Source organism: Monodon monoceros, unplaced genomic scaffold, assembly GCF_005190385.1.
Source record: "Monodon monoceros isolate NGI ecotype Baffin Bay Population unplaced genomic scaffold, NGI_Narwhal_1 Super_Scaffold_11, whole genome shotgun sequence".
Taxonomy (NCBI): Eukaryota; Metazoa; Chordata; class Mammalia; order Artiodactyla; family Monodontidae; genus Monodon; species Monodon monoceros.
The window spans coordinates 126200527-126222498 of record NW_021703767.1 but is presented as its reverse complement, the minus strand read 5'-3'; the positions used below and the strand labels follow the sequence as shown (position 1 = coordinate 126222498).

At 36.2% G+C, this 21972-nt stretch overlaps 1 protein-coding gene across 5 annotated transcripts in view; it reads left to right on the top strand.

The window, feature by feature from the left end:
• The window catches only part of PPP2R3A (protein phosphatase 2 regulatory subunit B''alpha), a 221725-nt gene that overhangs the window by 184461 nt on the left and 15292 nt on the right, over positions 1–21972 (top strand). For all 5 annotated transcript variants that reach the window (XM_029213677.1, XM_029213675.1, XM_029213673.1 and 2 more), the window contains 3 exons: positions 9336–9511; positions 10802–10920; positions 12599–12705. In XM_029213677.1, the coding sequence (XP_029069510.1) occupies positions 9336–9511; positions 10802–10920; positions 12599–12705 (402 nt within the window). The remainder of the gene's footprint in view (positions 1–9335; positions 9512–10801; positions 10921–12598; positions 12706–21972) is intronic.

Below are 21972 nucleotides of genomic sequence, written 5' to 3'. Positions count from 1 at the left end.
TTCTAATTCCATTCTTTTACATGTAGCTGTGTGTGTGTGTGTGTGTGCGCGTGCGTGCGTGTGGTGTTAGGGAGTGTTCTAATTCCATTCTTTTACATGTAGCTATCCAGTAAGGCTCCACTCTTGAAGGGTTTGCACAAACTCACTCTGAGTCCCAGCACAGAGATAGCAGCTTGGAAAGAATCTGAATCATACAAGAGGGAGATTCATTGACTAATTTTAGGGCATGTGCCAGAGGGGCAGGTTTCTGGTGAAACTTTCTCCAGGGATAGAAGTGCTGGTGGGCTCCCTTTTTGTTTTTGCTCTCCTTCCACGCAGCTGGCCTGGCTCTGGCAGGCACCATTTCTGTCATTCTCCATCAACCTACCTAACACCTGGCATCCATCCCCAGCATTCCTCTGAGAACTCACCCCACCCAACCCACCAACCTCAGCCATCCCCTCCAAAGCAACTCCCACCCTGCCCCACCTGGCAGGTGGCCCCAACCAGCACCAGTGCCCCTCAAAAGTGGCTCCTGCTAGAGGGGACCACAGCAGTCGCAGCCAGGCCTCGTGATGGCCAGGCTGGGGACTAGCCCTGCCCACCAGGGTGTCAACAGCAGTTGCGGCCAAGCCACTCAGCTAGCCAGACCAGGGACCAGCTCCATCTACCAGTGCACCCACAGCACTTGCAGCCCAACCACAACAAGAGAACATACACAGCGCATACAGGGGATAACCAGGAGCACCTCGCTCTGGTGATCAGGGGTGATGTTGCCACTGGGCCCCACAGGACACCTACATAAGACCAGTCTTTCAAGACTGGGAGATGTAGCTGATACACATATTATGTAGAAACAAACACAGACAGGCAAAATGAGGAGACAAATAAGAAAACAAGACAAAACCAAAAGAAAAAAATTAAACAAAATGGAGATAAGCAAATAACCAGATAAAGGGTTCAAATCAATAGTCTTAAAGTTGTTCACTGGACTCTGGAGAAAAATAGATGAACTCAGTGAGAACAGTAACAAGATAGAAAACACAGAAAAGAACCAATCAGAACTGAAGAATAAAATAACAGAAATGAAAAATACACCAGAGGGAATCAGCAGACTACAGGATGCAGAAGAATATATCAGCAATCTGAGACAGGGTAGTGGAAGTCACCCAATCAAAACAGCAAAAAATAATAATAATAATTTGTAAAATGAGGATAGTTTGGGACTTCCCTGGTAGTCCAGTGGTTAAGACTCCACACTTCCACTGCAGGGGGCCCGGGTTTGATCCCTGGTCAGGGAAGTTCCCCATGCCACATGGTGTGGCCAAAAAATAATAATAAATTAAATTAAATTTAAAAAAAAATAAGGATAGTTTAAGGGACCTGTGAGACAACATCGTGTGTACTAACATTCACATTACAAGGGTCTCAGAAGGAGAAGAGAGAGCAAAAGTTTTCTTCAAAACCTATTTGAAGAAAAATGACTGAAAACTTTCCTAACCTGGCTAACAAAACAGACATCCAAGTGCAGAAAGCATAGAGAGTCCTATATAAGATGAACCCAAGACACCCATACCAAGATACATTATAATTAAAATCTCAAAAGTTAAAGACAAAGAATCTTTAAGGCAACAAGAGAAAAGCAACAAGGGACTCCCACATAAGACTATCAGCCGATTTGTCAGCAGAAACTTTACAGGCCAGAAGGGACTGACATGATATTTAAAGTACTAAAAGAAAGAAAGCTTACAAACAAGAATACTCTACCTAGCAAGGCTATTGTTCAGAATTGAAGTAGAGATAAAGGGTTTCCCAGACAAGTAAAAGCTAAAGGAGTTCATCACCGCTAAATAAGCCTTATTAAGAAATGTTAAAGGGACTTCTTTAAACAGAAAAGTGAAGGCCATAACTAGAAACAAGAAAATCATGTAAGAAAAAAATCTCATTGGTAAAGGTAAACATATAGTAAAGGTCAGTCACCTACAAAGCTAGTACGAAGGTTGAAAGACAAAAGTAGTAAAAGCACCTATATATAAAACAATTAGGCAATACACAAAAAGATGCAAAATATGTCAGAAACATAAAATATCGGGGGCAGCAAATGTAGTGCTTTTAGAATGCACTCAAACTTAAATGACCATCAGTTTAAACAGACTGCTGTATACACAGACTGTTGTATATGAACCTCATGGTAACCACAAACCAAAAACGTATAACAGATACACAAAAAATAAAGAGAAAGGAATACACACATAACATGGAAGAAAGTCATCAAATCAGAAAGAAAGAGAACAAGAAACAAAAGAAGAAAGGAACAGAGAAGAACTACAAAAACAACGAAATGGCAATAAGTACATACCTGTCAATAATTACATTAGGGGCTTCCCTGGTGGTGCAGTGGTTAAGAATCTGCTGCCACAGGGAACACAGGTTTGAGCCCTGGTCCAGGAAGATCCCACATGGTGCGGAGCAATGAAGCCCGTTCACCACAACTACTGAGACTGCGCTCTAGAGCCCGCGAGCCACAACTACTGACCCCACGTGCTACAACTACTGAAGCACGTGCACCTACAGCTGGTGCTCCACAACAAGAGAAGCCTCCACAATGAGAAGCCTGTGCACCACAACAAAGAGTAGCCCCCGCTTGCCGCAACTAGAGAAAGCCCACACGTGGCAATGAAGACCCAACACAGCCAAAAATTAATAATAATAATAAAATAAATATTTTTAAAAAATAATTACATTAACTGTAAATGGACTAAATGCTCCAATCAAAAGACAAAGTGTGGCTGAATGGATTAAAAAAACAAGACCCATTTATATGGTTCACAGAAGACTCACTTCAGATCTAAAGACACACACACAGAATGAAAGTAAAGGGATAGGGACTTCCCTGGTGGCGCAGTGGTTAAGAATCCACCTGCCAATGTAGGGGACACAGGTTCGAGCCCTGGTCTGGGAAGATCCCACATGCCGCGGAGCAGCTAAGCCCATGAGCCAGAACTACCAAGCCCACGTGCCACAACTACTGAAGCCTGCAAACCGAGAGCCCATGCTCCGCAACAAGAGAAGCCACTGCAATGAGAAGCCCACGCACCATAATGAAGAGTAGCCCCCACTCGATGCAACTAGAGAAAGCCCACGTGCAGCAATGAAGACCCAACACAGCCATAAATGATAAATAAATAAATAAATAAATTTTTTAATGGAAATGAAGGGATAGAAAAATATTTCATGCAAATGGAAATGAATACTAATGATATTAGATGGAAACAGAAATCTAATATTAATGATATTAGTATTAGAACACTAATATCAGGCAAAACAGACTTGAAAGCAAACACTGTAACAAGAGACAAAGAAGGTCATTACATAACGATCCTTGGGGTCAATCAAACAAGAGGATATAACACTTCCAAATATCTCTGCACTCAACATAGGAGCATCTAAATACATAAACCAAATATTAACAAACATAAAGAGAGAAACTGATAGTAATACAATAATAATAGGAGGCTTTAATACCCCACTTACATCAATGGATAGATCATTCAGACAGAAAAATCAATACGGAAATATTGCCTTTAAATGACACAGGCGCACTTAACAGAACATTCCATCCAAAAATAGCATAATACACATTCTTTTCAAGTGCACATGTAATATACTTTGGGTAGATCACATGTTAGGCCACAAAACAAGTCTCAATAAATTTAGAAAGATTGAAATCATATCAAGCACCTTTTCTGAAAGTAGAAATCAATTACAAGAAGAAAACTGGGAAAAACGCAGACACATAGAAGCTAAACAACATGCTTCTAAACAACCAATGATTCAATATAGAAATCAAAGAGGAAATTTAAAAATACCTTGAGACAAATGAAAATGGAAACACAGTGTTCCAAAAACTGGAGCACAGCAAAGCAGTTCTAAGAGGGAAGTTTATAGCACTACAGGCCTACCTTAGTAAACAAGGAAAACCTCAAATAAACAATTTAAGCTTATACCTAAAGAAACCAGAAAAAGAACAAACAACACCCAAAGTTAGTAGAAGGAAATAATAGAGATCAGAATGGAAATAAATGAAATAAAGACTGGGGAAAAAAAGATCAGTGAAAAAAACTAAATGAAAGAGAAGTTACAACTGACACAACAGAAATACAAAGGATCATAAAAGATTACTACAGTTATTTGCCAGCAAATTGAACAGCCTAGGAGAAATGGATAAATTCCCAGAAACATGCAACCTTCCAAGAGTGAATCAGGAAGAAATAGAAAATCTGAACAGACAGATTACCAATAATGAAACTGAATTAGTAATTAAAAAAAAAAAAAAGCCCAACAAACAAGCCCAGGACCAGACAACGGTAAATTCAAACAAACTTAAGGAAGAGTTAATACCTATCCTTCTCAAACTATTCCAAAAAATTGAAAAGGAAGGAACAATTCTAAATTCATTATACTGATATCAAAACCAGATAAAGACACTACAAAAAAAATTACAGGCCAATATGTCTGATGAACATAAAATGCAAAAATCCTCAACAAAATATTAGCAAATTGATTTCAATCATATAGTAAAAGAACCATACACCATTATCAAGTGTATTCCACAGATGCACGGATGGTTCTGTATGCACAAATCAATCAACATGATATACTACATTAACAAAGTGAAGGATAAAAATCACATGATCATGTGACTAGATGCAGAAAAAGCATTTGACAAAATTCAGTATCCATTTTTGATAAAAACTCTCAACAAAATGGATATAGAGGGAACATGTATCAACATAATAAAGGCCATCTATGACAAACCAGCAGCTAAGAAAGTACTCAACGGTGAAAAGCTGAACGCTTTTCCTCTAACATCAGGAACATGAAAAAGATTTCCACCATTGACACTTTTATTCAACGTAGTATTGGAAGTGCTAGCCACAGCAATCACACAAAAAAAGAGATAAAAAGTATCCACATTGGAAAGGAAGTAGTAAGACTGTCACTAGGCAGATGATATGATAATATATATAGAAAACCCTAAAGACTCCACCAAAACACTATTGGAACTAATAAATGAATTCAGTAAAACTTCAGGATACAAAATCAATATACAGAAATCTATTGCATTTCTATACACGAATAATGAATTATCATAAAGAAATTAACATAACAATTATATTTACAATTGCAACCAAAAGAACAAAATAGCCAGGAACAAATTTTGCCAAGAAAGTGAAAGACCTATACTCTGAAAACTATCAAACACTGATGAAAGAAACTGAAGACAATATAAATGAATGGAAAGATATAAGAATTAATATTGTTAAAATGTCCATACTATCCAAAGCAATCTACAGATTCAGTGCAATCCCTATCAGAGTATCAATGGCATTTTTCATGGAATTGGGACAAATAATCCTAAAATGTGTATTGGAACCACAAAAGACTGTGAAAACCAAAGCAATTTTAAGAAAGAACAAAGCTGGAGGTATCATACACCCTGATTTCAAACTATGCTACAAAGCTACAGTCATCAAAACTGTATGGTCTTGGCACAAAAATAGACGCATAGATCAATGGAAGAGAATAAAGAGCCCAGGAAGAAGCCCACTCTTACATGGTCAATTAATGTACAGCAGTGGAGCCAAGAACATAAAATTGGGAAAGGACAGTCTCTTCAATAAATGATGTTGGGAAACTTGACAGCTACATGCAAAAGAATGAAACTGGATCACTTTCTATGCTATATACAAAATATAAACTAAAAATGGATTGAAGACTTAAATGTGAGACCCGAAACCATGAAACTCCTAGAAGAAAACATAGGCTGTATACTCTTTTACATTGGTCTTAGCAATATATATTTTTTTGGATCTGTCTCTTCAGGCAAGGGCAACAAACAAAAATAAACAAATGAGACATCAATCTAAAAAGGTTTTGTGCAGCAAAGGAAACCATCAACAAAACATAAAGGGAACTTACTGAATAGAAATACTTGTAGATGATATATCTGATAAGGGGTTAATATCTAAAATATATTTTAAAACTCACACAATATCAAAATACAGTCTGATTAAAAAGTGAGCAGAGGGCATGAATAAACATTTTTCCAGGGAAGGCATACAGATGGCCAACAGACAGATGAAATGATCTTCAATATCACTAATCATCAGGGGAATGCAAATCTAAACCACAACAAGATCCTCACATCTTTCAGAATGGCTGTTATCAAAGAGACAACAAATAAGTGTTGGTGAGGATATGGAGAAAAGGGAACCCTTATGCACTGTTGGTGAGAATGTAAATTGGTGCAGCCACTACAGAAGACAGTGTAGAAGTCCGTCAAAAAATTAAAAATAGAACTGCTATATGATCCAGCAATTTTACTTCCAGGTATTTACCCAAAGAAAACAAAAACACTAATTTGAAAAGAATATGTGCACTCCAACGTTCAGTGAAGCATTATTCACAATAACCAACATATGGAAGTAACCTAAGTGTCCATTGATAAGTGGCTAAAGATGCTGTGATACACACACACACACACACACACACACACAATGGAATTTTACTCACCCATAAAAAAGGAATGAAATCTTGCCATTTGAAACAACATGGATGGGCTTTAGGGGTATTATGCTAAGTGAAATACGTCTGACAGAGTAAGACAAATACCATATGATTTCATTTATATGTGGAATTTAAAAACCAAACAAACAAAATAAGACAGAAACATACTCACCAATATGGAGAACACAGTGGTGGTCACCAGAGGGTAAGGGGGTGGTTGGGTGAAATAGATGAAGGGAAATTGAGAGGTACAAACTTCCAGATATAAAATAAATAAGGCATGTGGATGCACTGTATTGCATAGGGAATATAGTCAATAATATGGTAATAACTTTGGTGACAGATGGTTACTCGATTTGTTGTGGTGATCAATTCATAATATGTATAAATGTCAAATCACTATGTTGTACACCTGAAACTAATATAATATTACATGTCAACTATACTTCAATTTTAAAAAAGGAGGGGAAAAAATCTAGACTTGGGGGGAGTTGTCTCAGTTCTATGTCTTAAAAGTTTGGGTGCACAATGTGGGGTTCAAACTCTTTGCTCCTCAGGGAGAAGCTCTGGATTTTGAGTTTCTACCTGATTGTGGGTCACTGTGCTGGGTTGGGGTTTACAGCAAGATTGTGTCTCAGCATCTCCTACCCACTTAGGTGTGAGTTTTTTCTCATTTGCCCAATATGTAGGAGTCACTCAGCTAGTTTTTAGTTTTTTTCAGAGGAAATTGGTCCATATGTAGCTATAGATTTGGCATGTCTTGGGAGGAGGTGAGTTCAGGATCTTTCTACTTGACCATCTTGAACCATAACTCTGAAGTCAGTCTCTTGACGAGATATCTGTACTCCCTTGTTCATTACAGCGTTATCACAATAGCCAAAATATGGAATCAACCTAAATGTTCCTCAAAGAATAAATGGATAAAAAAAATGTGGTATATGTATACACACACAGTGGAATATTGCTCAGCCTTTAAAAAGAAGGAAATCCTATCATTTGCAACATGGATGAACCTGGAGGACATAATGTTAATTGGAATAAGTCAGGCACAGAAAGACAAAAATAGTGCATGATCTCACTTATATGGGAATCAAAAACAAGTCAAACTTATGGAAGCAGAGAGTAGAATGGTGGTTACCAGGGGCTGGGGGTGTGAGGGAAATGGGGTGATGCTGGTCAAAGGGTACAAAGTTGCAGTTATATAGAATGAGTAAATCTAGAGATCTAATGTACAATATAATGACTATACATTTAATATAATATTGTGTTAAATAGTGGAAATTTACTTAGAGAGGGTAGAGTTCAGGTCCTCTCATCCCTACCCCCCCGCAAAAAAAATGGTAACACTGTGAGGAGATGATATGTTAAGTGGCTTTACTGTAGTAATCGTTTCACTGTGTATATCACATTATTTTGTTATTTTAGTTAAAATGTTTTTAAATTTTTTAATGAAATTAGCTACAGTAAAAAAGTAAAAAGAAACATAAGATTTAAATTATGTATCTTATTTAACCCAATATATCTAAAATGTTACTTCAACATGTACTCAATATAAAAGTATTGATGTTTTACTGTTTTTTTCTTCCTAAGTCTTCAAAATCTGTTGTGTATTTGCACTTAAAGACATCTCAAATTGGACTAGCCACATATAGCTAGTGGCTACCATATTGGACCATGCAGATTTGAATTACAAGAATGCCACAAAAAGAGAATGGATAAGGGGAAACAGAGGTAGGGAAGAAACAAAATAATTTGAGAAAATGTCCAAGAACTAAAGAATACTAGTTTCCAAATTAAGCCCAGCAAAATAAGTGAATTAGATACAGACCAAGGCACCTCATCATATTATTTCAAAACACCAGAAACCTCTATAGGCTTCAAAGGAAAAAACAAACAGGTTACAGTCAAAGGATCAGTGAGTGGCTTTAGACTTCTCAACAACAATGGATAAATGGAAGACAATGGATCAGTGCCTTTAAAATTCTGAAGGAAAAGAACTACCAACCTATAATCCTATAAATACCAACTACATTGGGAGTAAATAAAAGGTATTTTCAATGATCCAAGATCTAAAAATGTAGCTTTTAGGAAGCTACTGAAGGATGTGTTACACCAAACAAGGAAGTAAACCAAGAATGAGGAAAATGTGATATATAAGAAACAGGAGAAAGGTGAAGGGAATTCCTAGGGTGAAACTGTGAACCAGGCCTAGAGATCAACCAATCTAGATGAGAGTAAGTCAGAAGGAACCAAAAGACTTCAAGGAAATGCAATTGATAGAATACCTAATGGGACTGATTATGGATTGTAGAAAACTGGTAGAGGTTTTGGGGTTGAATTAGTAACATGTGCTGTACCCCAAAAACTAAGCAAATAAAAGAGAAAAGGAAAATGTAGTTATAAACTCTGAATGTTGAGTAATTTATCTATATATTAAGAGGCTGGGGAGGGCTGTGGGTAAGGTGGAATGAGTGGCAAAACAGCTGAAACCTCATCTTTCATAGTGCAAAATTAATCCACTCCTTAAAACAGAAATATGAGAAAGGAGCAATATAGACATCTTAACTGAAATGTAAAGATAAAAACCAAAATCAGGTGTTGAAAATGGTTGGATCTGGGGAAGAGAAAATAAAGGTCTGCCATTTTTTCTAATAAATTTTGTAAAATTATGTCTAAGTCTAAAGTATACACATATGTAACTTTTAAAAGAAACATGAACAATAATAAATCTGAGTGAATAAAGGACCTTTAACGGGCCATTGCTAATGAGTATCCTTATCTCCTAGCATTGAATACTGGTTCCGCTGCATGGATGTGGATGGGGATGGTGTGCTCTCCATGTACGAGCTGGAATACTTCTATGAGGAGCAGTGTGAACGGATGGAAGCCATGGGCATTGAGCCCTTGCCATTCCATGATTTGCTGTGCCAGATGCTTGACCTGGTGAAGCCAGCCAACGATGGTAAGATTGAGTAAAGAGCCATTTGCATTGTACACCTAGGTGTACAATGCAAACTCCGTTGGACTGTAACGGAGTGTGGGATATAATCCTGGATGGTCCTAAATTATTTAACTTCCCAGAGTCTTCCATACAGGCTTTCCAAATACAGAAGTATTTAAGTTTCTCCTTTATTGTTAGCATAGAACCAGCAATTGATGGCAAATTCTGTTTAAGAAATAGGCTTTTTCAACTTAAAACAGAACTACCATATGATCCAGCAATCCCACTCCTGGGCATATATCCAGAGAAAACCGTAAGTTGAAAGGATACAGGCACCCCAGTATTAATTGCAGCACTATTTATAATAGCCAGGACATGGAAGCATCCTAAATGCCCATCAACAGAGGAATAAATAAAGAAGTTGTGGTACGTGTATACAATGGAATATTACTCAGCCATAAAAAGAATGACATAATGCCATTTGCAGCAACATGGATGAACCTAGAGATTATCATAAGTGAAGTAAGTCAGACAGAGAAAGACAAATATATGATATCACTTATATGTGGAATCTAATTTTTTTTTAAAAAAAGATACAAATGAACTTATTTATAAAACAGAAGCAGACTTATAGATATCAAAAACAAACTTATGGTTACCAGAGGGGAAGGTGGGGAGGGATAAATCAGGAGCTTGAGATGAACACATGCACGCTACTATACTTAAGCTAGATGACCAATGGGGACCTACTGTATAGCACAGGGAACTCTACCCAATATTCTGTGATAGCCTATATGAAAAAAGAATCTAAAAAAGAATGAATACGTGTGTATGTATAACTGAATCACTTTGCTGTACACCTGGAACTAACACAACATTGTAAATCAACTATACTTCAATAAAATTAAAATATTAAAAAATATAAATTAAAAAAATTGTTTAAAGAAAAAAAAAGAAATAGGCTTCTTCCATAGAAACAGAAAGCAGATTAGTGATTGCCAGGGGCTGAGGATTTGGGAGGGGAGATGGAGTTGGACTGCTTGATGGGTACAGTTTCCTTTGGGGGTGAAGAAAATGCTGTGGAATGTGACAGTGGTGATGGTTCTGCAACATTGTGAATGTACGAAAAGCCACTAAGTTGTACCCTTTAAAATGGTTAAAATGGTGAATTTTATGTGAACTTTGCCTCAAAAAAAAAGAAATCAATTTTTATAATCAAATAAGCATATGCACATACTTTTAAACTTCAGTAAAAGTTTTTTTCACTTGCCAAAACAGCTCTTGAAATTTACCAGATTTGTTCTTACACAGGCAAAATAACTCTACGAGATCTGAAGAGATGCAGAATGGCTCACATCTTTTATGACACTTTCTTTAATCTGGAGAAATACTTAGACCATGAACAGAGAGATCCCTTTGCGGTCCAGAAGGTACCAGTATAGTTTTAACTTCTATTTGAGGGCTGCAGTATCAGGGGTTGTGTGCTACAGATAAAAATGGTCTCTGTCTGCAGGAATTCTGGTATTTAAAGAGGTAACATTTAAAACATTTCATCACATACTGAAATGAGAGAATAAAGGACCTAGAGCACATCTCTTCCCATAGTATTAGAAAGTATATTGGGCTTGATTTAACTGTACCATTCAATTTCGGAATGACAAGGTAATAAAAACTAGATGCTCTCCAAAATAAGACAACCTTCAGATAATGTAACACTTTTTCAAGTAGTAATGATCACTGTACATGACTATCAGTTTGAAGACATTCTACAGCTGAAGAGGGGTGAGCTGCCTTCCCCATACACAAAAACCTGTGGACTCTCAGAAAACCCGTGTCCAGAAAAACACCAAACAAACAAAAAGCAGAATATCACCACTTCTTCTAATCCCCTGTTTAAAGAGTAAAAATTATATTGATGGAAAAGAACTGTTTCAGTTGAGTCCTATAGGAGTACAAGTACAGGAAACTTTCTCAGTCTTTTCTTTGTCTTCCATATGTTGCATAACTGTACTTGTAAGAATACAAAGATCAGCTTCTAAAACCAAATACTCTGCACTGGAACTTGGGGCATATCAAGATGCATTATCACTAGCCTGAAGTCAGTATTATATCATTGAGTTTAAGATGCCCCATTATTTTATATACCTTTAAGCAAGAAAAATTATTGCCAATTTTAAGTCTGAGATGCATGCCAATTTCAGAGATGTTAAAAGGGTGGGGTGAAGTTCTTACAGTGGATTAAATACAGTAATTAAGACATTGTGTAGTCAATATTTAGGTACTTGCATTCTTCTAGGCATAACTAACCTTACACCCTAGGGCAATACTAACTTAATTTCATCATGGAAAAACATCATTTAACCTAGAACATATAACCCAAGATGCTGCCTGTATTGTAGAAGGAACAGAAAATATATGCCCTTTTTCCCCCTTCATTTCTTTTATTTATGTTCTAAATTTTACTTTAAATTTTTTACCTTTAAATTTTCCTTTTTTTTCTGAGAGGTGGTAATTATCAACATTCTGAAAGTGCAGAAAGTGCTCAGTAAATTCCAAGCACTGTGTTGAAAAGACACTGGTTATATAGAGATGACTCAGTATATAAAGAATGGGTATACAGAGATGAAAAAAGACAGAAGAGCAAAAGGTGGCAACCAAGCATAGTATAGCGAAGGAAATGATTGGGGGGAGAAGGGCAGTTTCTAAAAGATAACAGATAACACGGTATTTGAGCTGGCTTTGAAAGAAGCAATAAAAATTTGTCAGAGGAAGGGATGGTACATTTCAGGTGGGCATAAGCAAACCACAGGTCACTCCAGATAGCTGCTGTGCAAAATGCCAGAGGAGAAGGGGCTAGAGAAGAGCCTCTGATAACAAGGGTGAAGAATCTAGACCTAAACAGTCTAGCTGCTGAACAGCCTTATAATTTTGTAATTCAAGGTGTAGAAAATCACTTTAGGAATGTTACTTTTTAGCACCACTTTTAACATGTTTAAATGAAACGTTTTTCAGATAGATTTTTTTCAGTGATGTAAAACATTTGTAATGACCTATCTCCAATTCTTTGTCTTTGATTTTGTTTCCTGTGGCTGTCCTCTTCCCAATCAGGATGTTGAGAATGACAGTCCTGAGCCCTCTGACTGGGACAGGTTTGCTGCTGAGGAATATGAGACCCTTGTAGCAGAGGAGTCTGCCCAAGCACAGTTCCAGGAAGGGTGAGTGAGTCTGCCTTGGTCTTGTAGAACTTTTTTTTAACAGGGGTAATAACCACATTAGGACCACCTTAAAAAATCAAGCTAGTAATCCTTTCCTATTTCTACCATTTTTGAATATCATAAAAATGAGTGATTTTAACCAACTTCAGTTAAATGACTATTTCCCCAGCAGTCTTCTCTTTCCTTCTTCACTAATTTCCTGAAAAGTCTTCTCATGTGCCATTTCCTTTAATGGAGTTGTACCTTTCACTGAAAACTGAGATCATTGTGCAGTCATACTACTCTGCTAGGGATGTTAGTACACCCTGTTTATAAATACAGGAGGAGGCTAGAACTGAAGCTCTTTTAAGCAGTAAAGATCATCATGTTTAAAACAAATCTTTATCAGACATGGTTTGGTGCTTTCAACCCTGAACAGGAAGTAACTTCTACAAGGATTTATAATAGGGTATAATTCCATAAAGGGACTGTGGTAAGAAATTAAATTATCCAAGACTTTTACTGCTTAGAACATTTCAGTAACTATAATTTGCTGGCTCTTTTCATCTTCTAGCGATTCCTTTAGCAGTTCCTATGATTCTTCCTTAGTCATTGTTTCTCTAAGCCTCTCAATTAACCTTTATTATTAATGTAATGCATTGTAATGCATTTTGAATAGGCAGTATATTAATTTGATTTAATATTCAAATAAAAGAATAAATAGTAATTTTCCTGCTACCCAGTTGTCCCCAGAAGCAACCACTGTTATCATTTTCTGTGCACCCTTCCAAAGACACTCCATCCCCACTCCCTCCCACGTGTTCTCACACTCTCTCTCTCTCATACACAAACACACATATATACATACATATGTGTATATGTATAAAAGCAAATACACATATACATTCTTTTATTTCTTTCTTCCTCTTACACATATGGTACCATACTCATTATTTAGTTTCCTGCTTTTTCCACACTTTTATAAAGTTTCTGTTATACAAGATGAATAAGTTCTGGAGATCTGCTGTACAACGTAGTATCTATAGTTAAAAAATGGTATTGTGCACTTTAAAATATGTTAAGAAGATAGATCTCATGTTAAGTGTTCCTACAAAAGAAAAATAAAACACAAGGAAATGTTTGGAGGTAATGGATATGTTTAGTACCTTGGTTGTGGTGATGGTATCACAGATATAAGCATATATCCAAAATCATCAAGATGTATTCACTAAATGTATACAGTTTTTTGTATCAAACTTCAATAAAGCTAAAAATGATAACAAAGATTGGGAGAGCAGCATGGTGAACCAGATACTTGTATTTTATGATCATTGAGGTATAAATGAGGCATCACAAATATTTGGGGGGCCCTGAGGTGTATGAAAAAATTAATAAAAGAATAACTGAAGGTTGGAGAAAAAACAAATCAATAAATTGGAGATTATTCCATAAATATATTTAATGAACGTGCTAAGTTTTTTATAACTGCATAATATTCCACTATATAGTTATACCATTATTTTACATTCCTCCGTTCACAAACATTATAGTGAAAACAGTGAAATATTAGAGATATAATGTTGCAGTGAATAATCTTATGTGTCATTTTATACATATGCGGGATAAATTTCTAGTGTGTAGCAAACAGATAGCAAACTTGCAAAGACACAGGAGGATTTTAGAGAAACCAACAAGAATGATGCAGACACCCAGAACTAGGTATGGTGGGAGCATTTCATCCCTAGGCCTAAAAGGACAAGTAGGTGAAACCATCATCAGAACCCAAAGAGAAAAGCTATATGGAGAGGGTCACCTGACAGAACTTGTGACCTTCGTAATGGGATTTAGCCAACCTGTGACAACCCAGCTGAGGGATAGCTGCTAGAATATCCCGTTTCATTCTCATATCCTTCAGTATCCTGCAGGCACTTCGCTTTAGCTTCCAACCAGAAACCAGAAGACAAGAGAGCCCAATGGTGTGGTCCATTTGGGTCAGCCTCCTGGGGCACAGAGCTAGGGGAAGAGTAGATCTAGAGGGATAAACAGAAAATACCCAGCTCAGTAGATAATGTCAAATAGTTCTCCATAGAGATTGTACCATTAAGTCTTGAATATCTTTTTTGAGAGTACTGAAGAAGCCATCACCAAACCACCTTCTTTAATCTAGAGATTTCCTTAATATGCTTAGCCACAAAACTGGGACCTCATTTTTATGTCAAAGACCCAGAGGAAACCCTTAAAATCATTCATCATTCATTGATTATCTTAAGTCTGAGTGCATCAGAAAAGACAGGCAAGTTGATTCACAAGCATGATTTAGTTTTTTGGCAGGGAGCTTCATTAAGACGAATTGGGGTAAGTGTACTGATCTTATGAAGCAATATCACTACTGTTAAGAAGATGTGTAGATGTTTATAATAGTGAAAACTGGAGACAATCTAAGTATTTAATAAGAAGAAGATTAATAAAATTACCCTACATATACACAGTGCAATCCCATGTAACCATTAAAAATCATATTGTGGATGTATAATTCTTAACTAGCAAAGAAAAAACAGATGTGAAAGAAGGCTTTGAAATATCAAGTAAAACTGAATAGAAAGGAACAAAATAAAGTTATCAGAAAATTAGGTATATATAAGGAAAACAAAAGGGATCTAACTTAAACACACTAGACAGTGGAGCAAATGAAATAGAAAAAAATATTCAAAGATAACAGAAAAGCTTTTTTGAAATAAAAGAAGACCTGAATCTGAAAGGTCAGAAGTCACACCATATCCAGGAAATACTGATGATGACTGGCCCCATATATGTGTGGTGAATTTAACAGAATTCAAAGATAAATAAAAGTTTACTTTGGGGGCTTTTTCCATTTTTAAAAAATGCAAGTCACCAGACAAAAGAGGAAAAGAAAATCAGCCTTGCCTCAGGTACCTACACAGTAAAAATAAATACTAGAAGATCATAAAATAATATTTATAACTTTCTCAGAGAAAGAAATTCTATATCCTAAAATTTTATACTAACCCAAGATGGCATTCAAACATGAAAACACAAATGGATATTTTCAAACATACAAGAACTGAAAGGACTAAAGCACCCATGAGCTCTTCTTTAAAAAGGACATAATCATAAAACCAAGAGATGAACCAAAATAGAGAGCCCAGAAATGGAATGGCCATGGTGGAAAAGAAATAATAGTGAGTGTTCAATCCATTTAAATATAAAAGGATAGAGGCAGAACATAATATTCTGGAAAAAATAATATAACTAAAAGTGGGATGTGGAGAGGAGGAAGAAATATATGTGTAAGTTTCATTAGCAGGGCCTCAACAGCTACCCTCTAAAGCTGATAAGTCAAGTTGAGGGTTTAAGGCTATTAATTAAACACTTGAAAAACCAAAGCCAGACTCTAAATATTCTAATTCAATCAGAAAACATGTACACACAAAAAAGAAAAACACAGACCACGCAGCATAAAGATGAGAGAACTAAAACAAATACTTTTAAGTCAGTGAATATAAATGGAACAAACTCACTTATTAAAAGTATTCAACTACAGAATGACAACAAAAGCTGAATTAAAAAAGACTAAACACCCCAAAAAGCTGTCCTGATAACATCAGATTCTTGAAGCAGAAACTCCAAAAGGAATAAAAAGGAGAAACTGAAACCTGTTATTTGCAGCCATAATAAAATATTCCCTGAAAATGGATACCTTTGTGGTTTATTGTCCAGAGACCATTTACAAAATACATATTAGGCCACAAACAAAACTTCAGTGGACTTCTAAAAAGTAACAGTAATACAGACTAGCTTCTCATTTCAAGGAGGTAAACAAAGAAAGCATCCTGTAGTTTTCAGTCTCTGATACCATATAAAAATAAGAAATACAGAGCACCACTTGAAGTAATAGGAGAAACTTTCAGTGGACTGAAAGAAGGAAAGCAGATGGAATCGGATTGAAGAGGGAGCCAGAGCTTAGGTTCTATGCAGGAAGATGAGGAAGATAATTGCCATAGATAAAGGGAGCAGCACTCACAGATGATTCATACCTTAATTTGACTGAAACCAAGAGCAAAAGAGAGACCAGAAGCAGCAGCATCCCGGGAAGTTGAACCCTGTACATCCCATCCTACCCATAAAGGAAAGACAAAATCAGTGAGTATGGGATCTCGGGGCAGCATGGCCCATCCATCCCCCTATTCCCATTTAAAACACTAGCAACCCCACATTGCTCTCTCCTAAGCAGCCAGTGCAGAGGCAACAGTCTGTTCTCTACTACATAGTAAAGTGGACAAATATCAACCAATAAAATACTCAGCAAATGGAAGAACTTTCAACCCTGGAAGGAGACTCACTACAACAATCAGAACAAGACATCAAAATGGGTATATTTACTTTTCTTTTTTCCTGCACTGCACAGCATGTGGGATCTTAATTCCTCAACCAGGGATCGAACCCATGCCCCCTGCAGTGGAAGCGCAGTCTTTAATCACTGGACCGCCAGGGAGGTCTGACTATTTTTAGAGAGATAAGAGAGAATATTACACTCTTCAGGCAAGACCAGCCAAGTATCTTTCCAGTATCTGGAAATGAAAAGAAAAAAAATCTTAATGAAAAAACACAATCATTGGGCTAAATAATAGAATGGACACATCTGAAAAGTTTTTGATTTGGAATATTGATTGTGATACAGGAGTAAGAAATCCTTGTAGAAACCAGTAGAAATAATAGCCAAATAATTCCCAGAATTTTAGCTGTTTAAACAAATAAAAATATACACAGAAACAGGAATCAGCAAATTTTTTCTGGCCAGGTAGTAAATATTTTAGGCTTTGCAGGTCTCTGTCACAATTACTTAGCTCTGCCACGGTGGTGTGAAAGTAGCCATAATGTGTAAGCAAGTGAATGTGGCTGTGTTCCAATAAAATTGTAATAATAGACACTGAGATATTAACTTCAGATCATGTTCACATCACGAAGTATTCTTCTTTTGATTTTGTTTTCAAATTTAAAAAGGTAAAACCATTCTTAGCTCATGGGCTGTACCAAAACAGGTGGTGAGACAGATCTGGCCCACCGATTGTAGTTTCCCAATCCCTGTAGTAGAGTGAAATTTCAGAACATAAAAGATAAAGAACTGAAAAGCTACCAGAGAGGGAAAAGAAAAGATTACCCACAAATTAAACACAAAAAGAAATAGATACACTAACTAATATGTATAAAATAGATAACTAACAAGAACCTGCTATATTGCACAGGGAACTCCACTTCACTATACAGTAGAAACTAACACAACATTGTAAAACAACTATACCCCAATTTAAAAAAAAAGACAGAAAGAGAGCACTTCACTGAAATACTGAAAAGAAAAAAACTTTGAACCCTGAATTCTGTTCCTATTTAAATGTGAGGGCCAGATAAAAACATTTTTAGACATTCAAAGATGCAAAATGGTTGCCACCCACAGATGATCTCTGAAAGAAATATTAAAGGGTATTCTTCAGCAAGAAGGTAAATATATCCTAGAGGAATAGTGGGATACAAGAAACAACAAAGTTAGTAAAATTTATCCTTAGAATTAGGGAAGTATTGATTATAGATACTGTTAACAGAGAGCGTAAAAGAAGGTCGGGGTAATATGCTATGAATCTTTATTAGAGTGAAGAATATAGACACTGATAAATTTATATTTAACAATGACTAGAGTTAAAGTATGTCTGTTGGGCTTCCCTGGTGACGCAGTGGTTAAGAATCCGCCTGCCAAGGCAGGGGACACAGGTTCGAGCCCTGGTCCAGGGAGATCCCACATGCCACAGAGCAACTAAGTCCATGCACCACAACTACTGAGCCTGTGCTCTAGAGCCCGCGAGCCACAGCTACTGAAGCCCGCGTGCCTAGAGCCTGTGCTCCACAACAAGAGAAGCCACTGCAATGAGAAGCCTGTGCACCGCAACGAGTAGCCTCTGCTCTCTGCAACTGGAGAAAAGCCCGCGCGTAGCAACAAAGACCCAACGCAGCCAAAAATAAATACATAAAGCAAATAAATTAAAATTTATTTATATATGTCTGTTAAAAAGTTTAAGGACGGGGCTTCCCTGGCGGCGCAGTGGTTAAGAATCTGCCTGCCAATGCAGGGGACACGGGTTCGAGCCCTGCTCCAGGAAGAACCCACATGCCATGGAGCAATTAAACCCATGCACCACAACTACTGAGCCTGCACTCTAGAGCCCGTGCTCCGCAACAAGAGAAGCCACCGCAACGAGAAGCCCACGCAATGCAACGAAGAGTAGCCCCCACTCACCGCAACTAGAGAAAGACCGCGCACAGCAACTAAGACCCAACGCAGCCAAAAATTAAAAAAAAGAAAGTTTAAGGAAAACCACTAAAAGAATAAATATTAAATAGAAAACTTTCTAATCATTTTTAGAAAAAGACAGTAGACTATTAACTGGAAAAATAGTTGTATAAAGAAAACTCAATCTACTAAAAGACAATGTGTTTATCAGTATTCTTTTGGTGAGAAGTGACTTTAACTCAAATTGGCATAAGGGGGGAAAAGCATTAGCAAAAAGGAAATTATTGAACTTTTATTGAATTCAATAATTATTGAATTATAGAACTGAGAAGTCTAGGGATAGTACTGACTTTAGAGACTTTGACTTTATCTCTTTCATCTCTTAGATAATGCTTTCCTTTCATTCTTTCACTCTTCAGCAAGTTTTTTATATGTGGTGGCAAGATGATACCTTCAAGTTCAAATAAAAGAGAAAATCCCTTTCCCACAAGGTCCAACAAGCTGCCCAGGACTTGTGTTGGCTCTGATTGGCTTGGTTTGGGTCTAGTCCCTGAACCAGCTCCTGAAGGAGTTAGGCCTAGAACTTAGCTTGGACAGGAGTCAAGTTCATCCAAACCATGTGTATTTCCAAGGAAACTTTGGGAATTTTGAAAATATGGCCCCAAAAAAGGAAATACTATACTGGTAAAGGAACACCAGATGTCCACTACAGTAAGAAAGGAGACAAGAAGACAAAGACAGACAAAATAAATGGACAAAGTAAGTCCAGATAAAGTATAAATCACAAAACTCAGAATGGATTAAAAATCCAACTGTACACCATTCTTTTAGATTCATACCTAACACAGAGGTAACAGTCAAATAAATAGTAAACAAGAGGGAATCAGGTATAGCAATGTTAATGAGACAAAGAGAATTGAAACCTTTAAAAGAAACTTACCAGTATTTCAGCAGCTGGCCATGAAAATAAGTTACGAACTTTATGCAATACATAAAACAAATCTGATATAAATACAAGGCAAATTTCACAATCCCATAGTCATATAAAAACCAACAAATCAAACAGGCTAAAAAATTCGTAAAGAATATAGAATTAGTAAACTTTCATAGAGGTACTCAAAAGTATACTTGGTACCCAACAAATACACATGGAACCATCACAATAAAGTACCTATTTATTAAGGCATGAAGGAAACTGCAACATTTTTTAAAATTACTAGCATATAGGGCACATTTGTTACTTAAAATGTAACCTGAAATTAACAACAACAAAAATGCACATATCTGGAGAGTTAAAAATAAAATTTTGAAAAATTAAATATATCTTAAAATAATTGTTAAGCTAAAGAGAAGATCAAAATACCAATTACAGTTTCTTTTAGAATCAGGCAATGAAAGCATTATATTTATTAAAATCTGTGGGATATGGACAGGGGAAAATTTGTAACTTGTAGACAGAAATAAATGAATTAGGCGATGCATGAAAAAGGATGACAAAATAGACCCAAATAAAGTACATGAAAGGAAGTTCAACAACTGTATTTCAAACAAAAATAAATCTATTAACTTATCCATACATACCCATATTCTGTGCCAAGCACTATTCTAAATATTTTAATTCATAAAACTTCTATTTTGTAGGTGCTGTTATCCCTAGTTTACAGATATTAAAACTGAACTACAGAAGATTAATTTGTCAAATCTACCAACATATATAAAAGAATACATCATAAGTAAGGGGGTTTTATCCCAAGATTGCAACAGTGGTTCAACTTTACAAAATCTGTCATTAACAGATGAAAGGAGTAAAAAAGGAAACAAAATATAAACTGATTCTTTGAAGGCATGTGATAAAATATATCTTCTGGTTTGGAAAAAAATCATAAAACTAAGCAAACTTAAGAGCACCTCCTTAATGGGTAAAGGGTATTAATCCCATGCCCCAGAAACAACCAGCTAAAAATATAATAGAAAAAAATCCTATTTGAGATATCAACAAAAAAAGTGACTCCAAAATATATGTGAAGAAAATATAAAATTTCACTAAAAGTTATAAAGATCATTCCCCATGTTAAAATTAATTTATTAATTTGATATAATCCCCCCAAATATGTTGTAGAACTTGATCAGCTAATTCTAAAACTCATACTGAACAATAAATACAAAAGACTTGCAGTGAGTTCTGAAAAGAAACAAAGGTATGGTGGGGCACAGGGGACGTGTACTATAAAGCCATAGTAATTAAACTCATTTTAGAATCCATGCCAAAACAGAAGATTTATGCAAAGCAATACAGTATATGATAAAGATAGTGTGTCAAGAAAAGTCTAGTCAGTAAAATGTTGGCTCTCTGGTGGAGTGAAGAAAGTACATATTAAGCTAATATCTGCATGCAAATAAAGAGTTTAAAAGCAAAAAACTGATGGGAGAAATTTATAGGGAAATTATTTATAGATTTGAGTATATTTTAAAAGTGACAAATTCTATATCACAGTCAAAAGCAAACACATAGGGTTGAATACTCTTTCATAAATTGGATTCTTCAAAATCAATAGTTAAGAACATGAATATTAACCAATTCTACAACATCAAAAGATAGAAATTTCACCCAGGAAATAACAATGAAAATTCCCACTTCACCAACAGTTAAAACGTAGTAGCCAGCTATAACAATTTTAAGTGTTATCTGTACCTAACAACGAAGCCCCAAAATACATGAAACAAAAATTGCCAGACAATTCAACAATTATAGCTGGAGATTTCAACACTCCTCTTACAGTAACTGATAGAACTAGAGACAATCACTAAGGATACAGAAGACTTGAACAACAAAGTCAACATATTTGATCTAATCAATATATACACTCCACAAAACAGTAGCAAAATTCACATTTTTCTCAAATGCACATGGAACTTCTTCAGGAAAGACCATCTGTTAGGTGAATAAAACAAGATTCAGTAAATTCAAATCAAGTATGTTTTCTGAC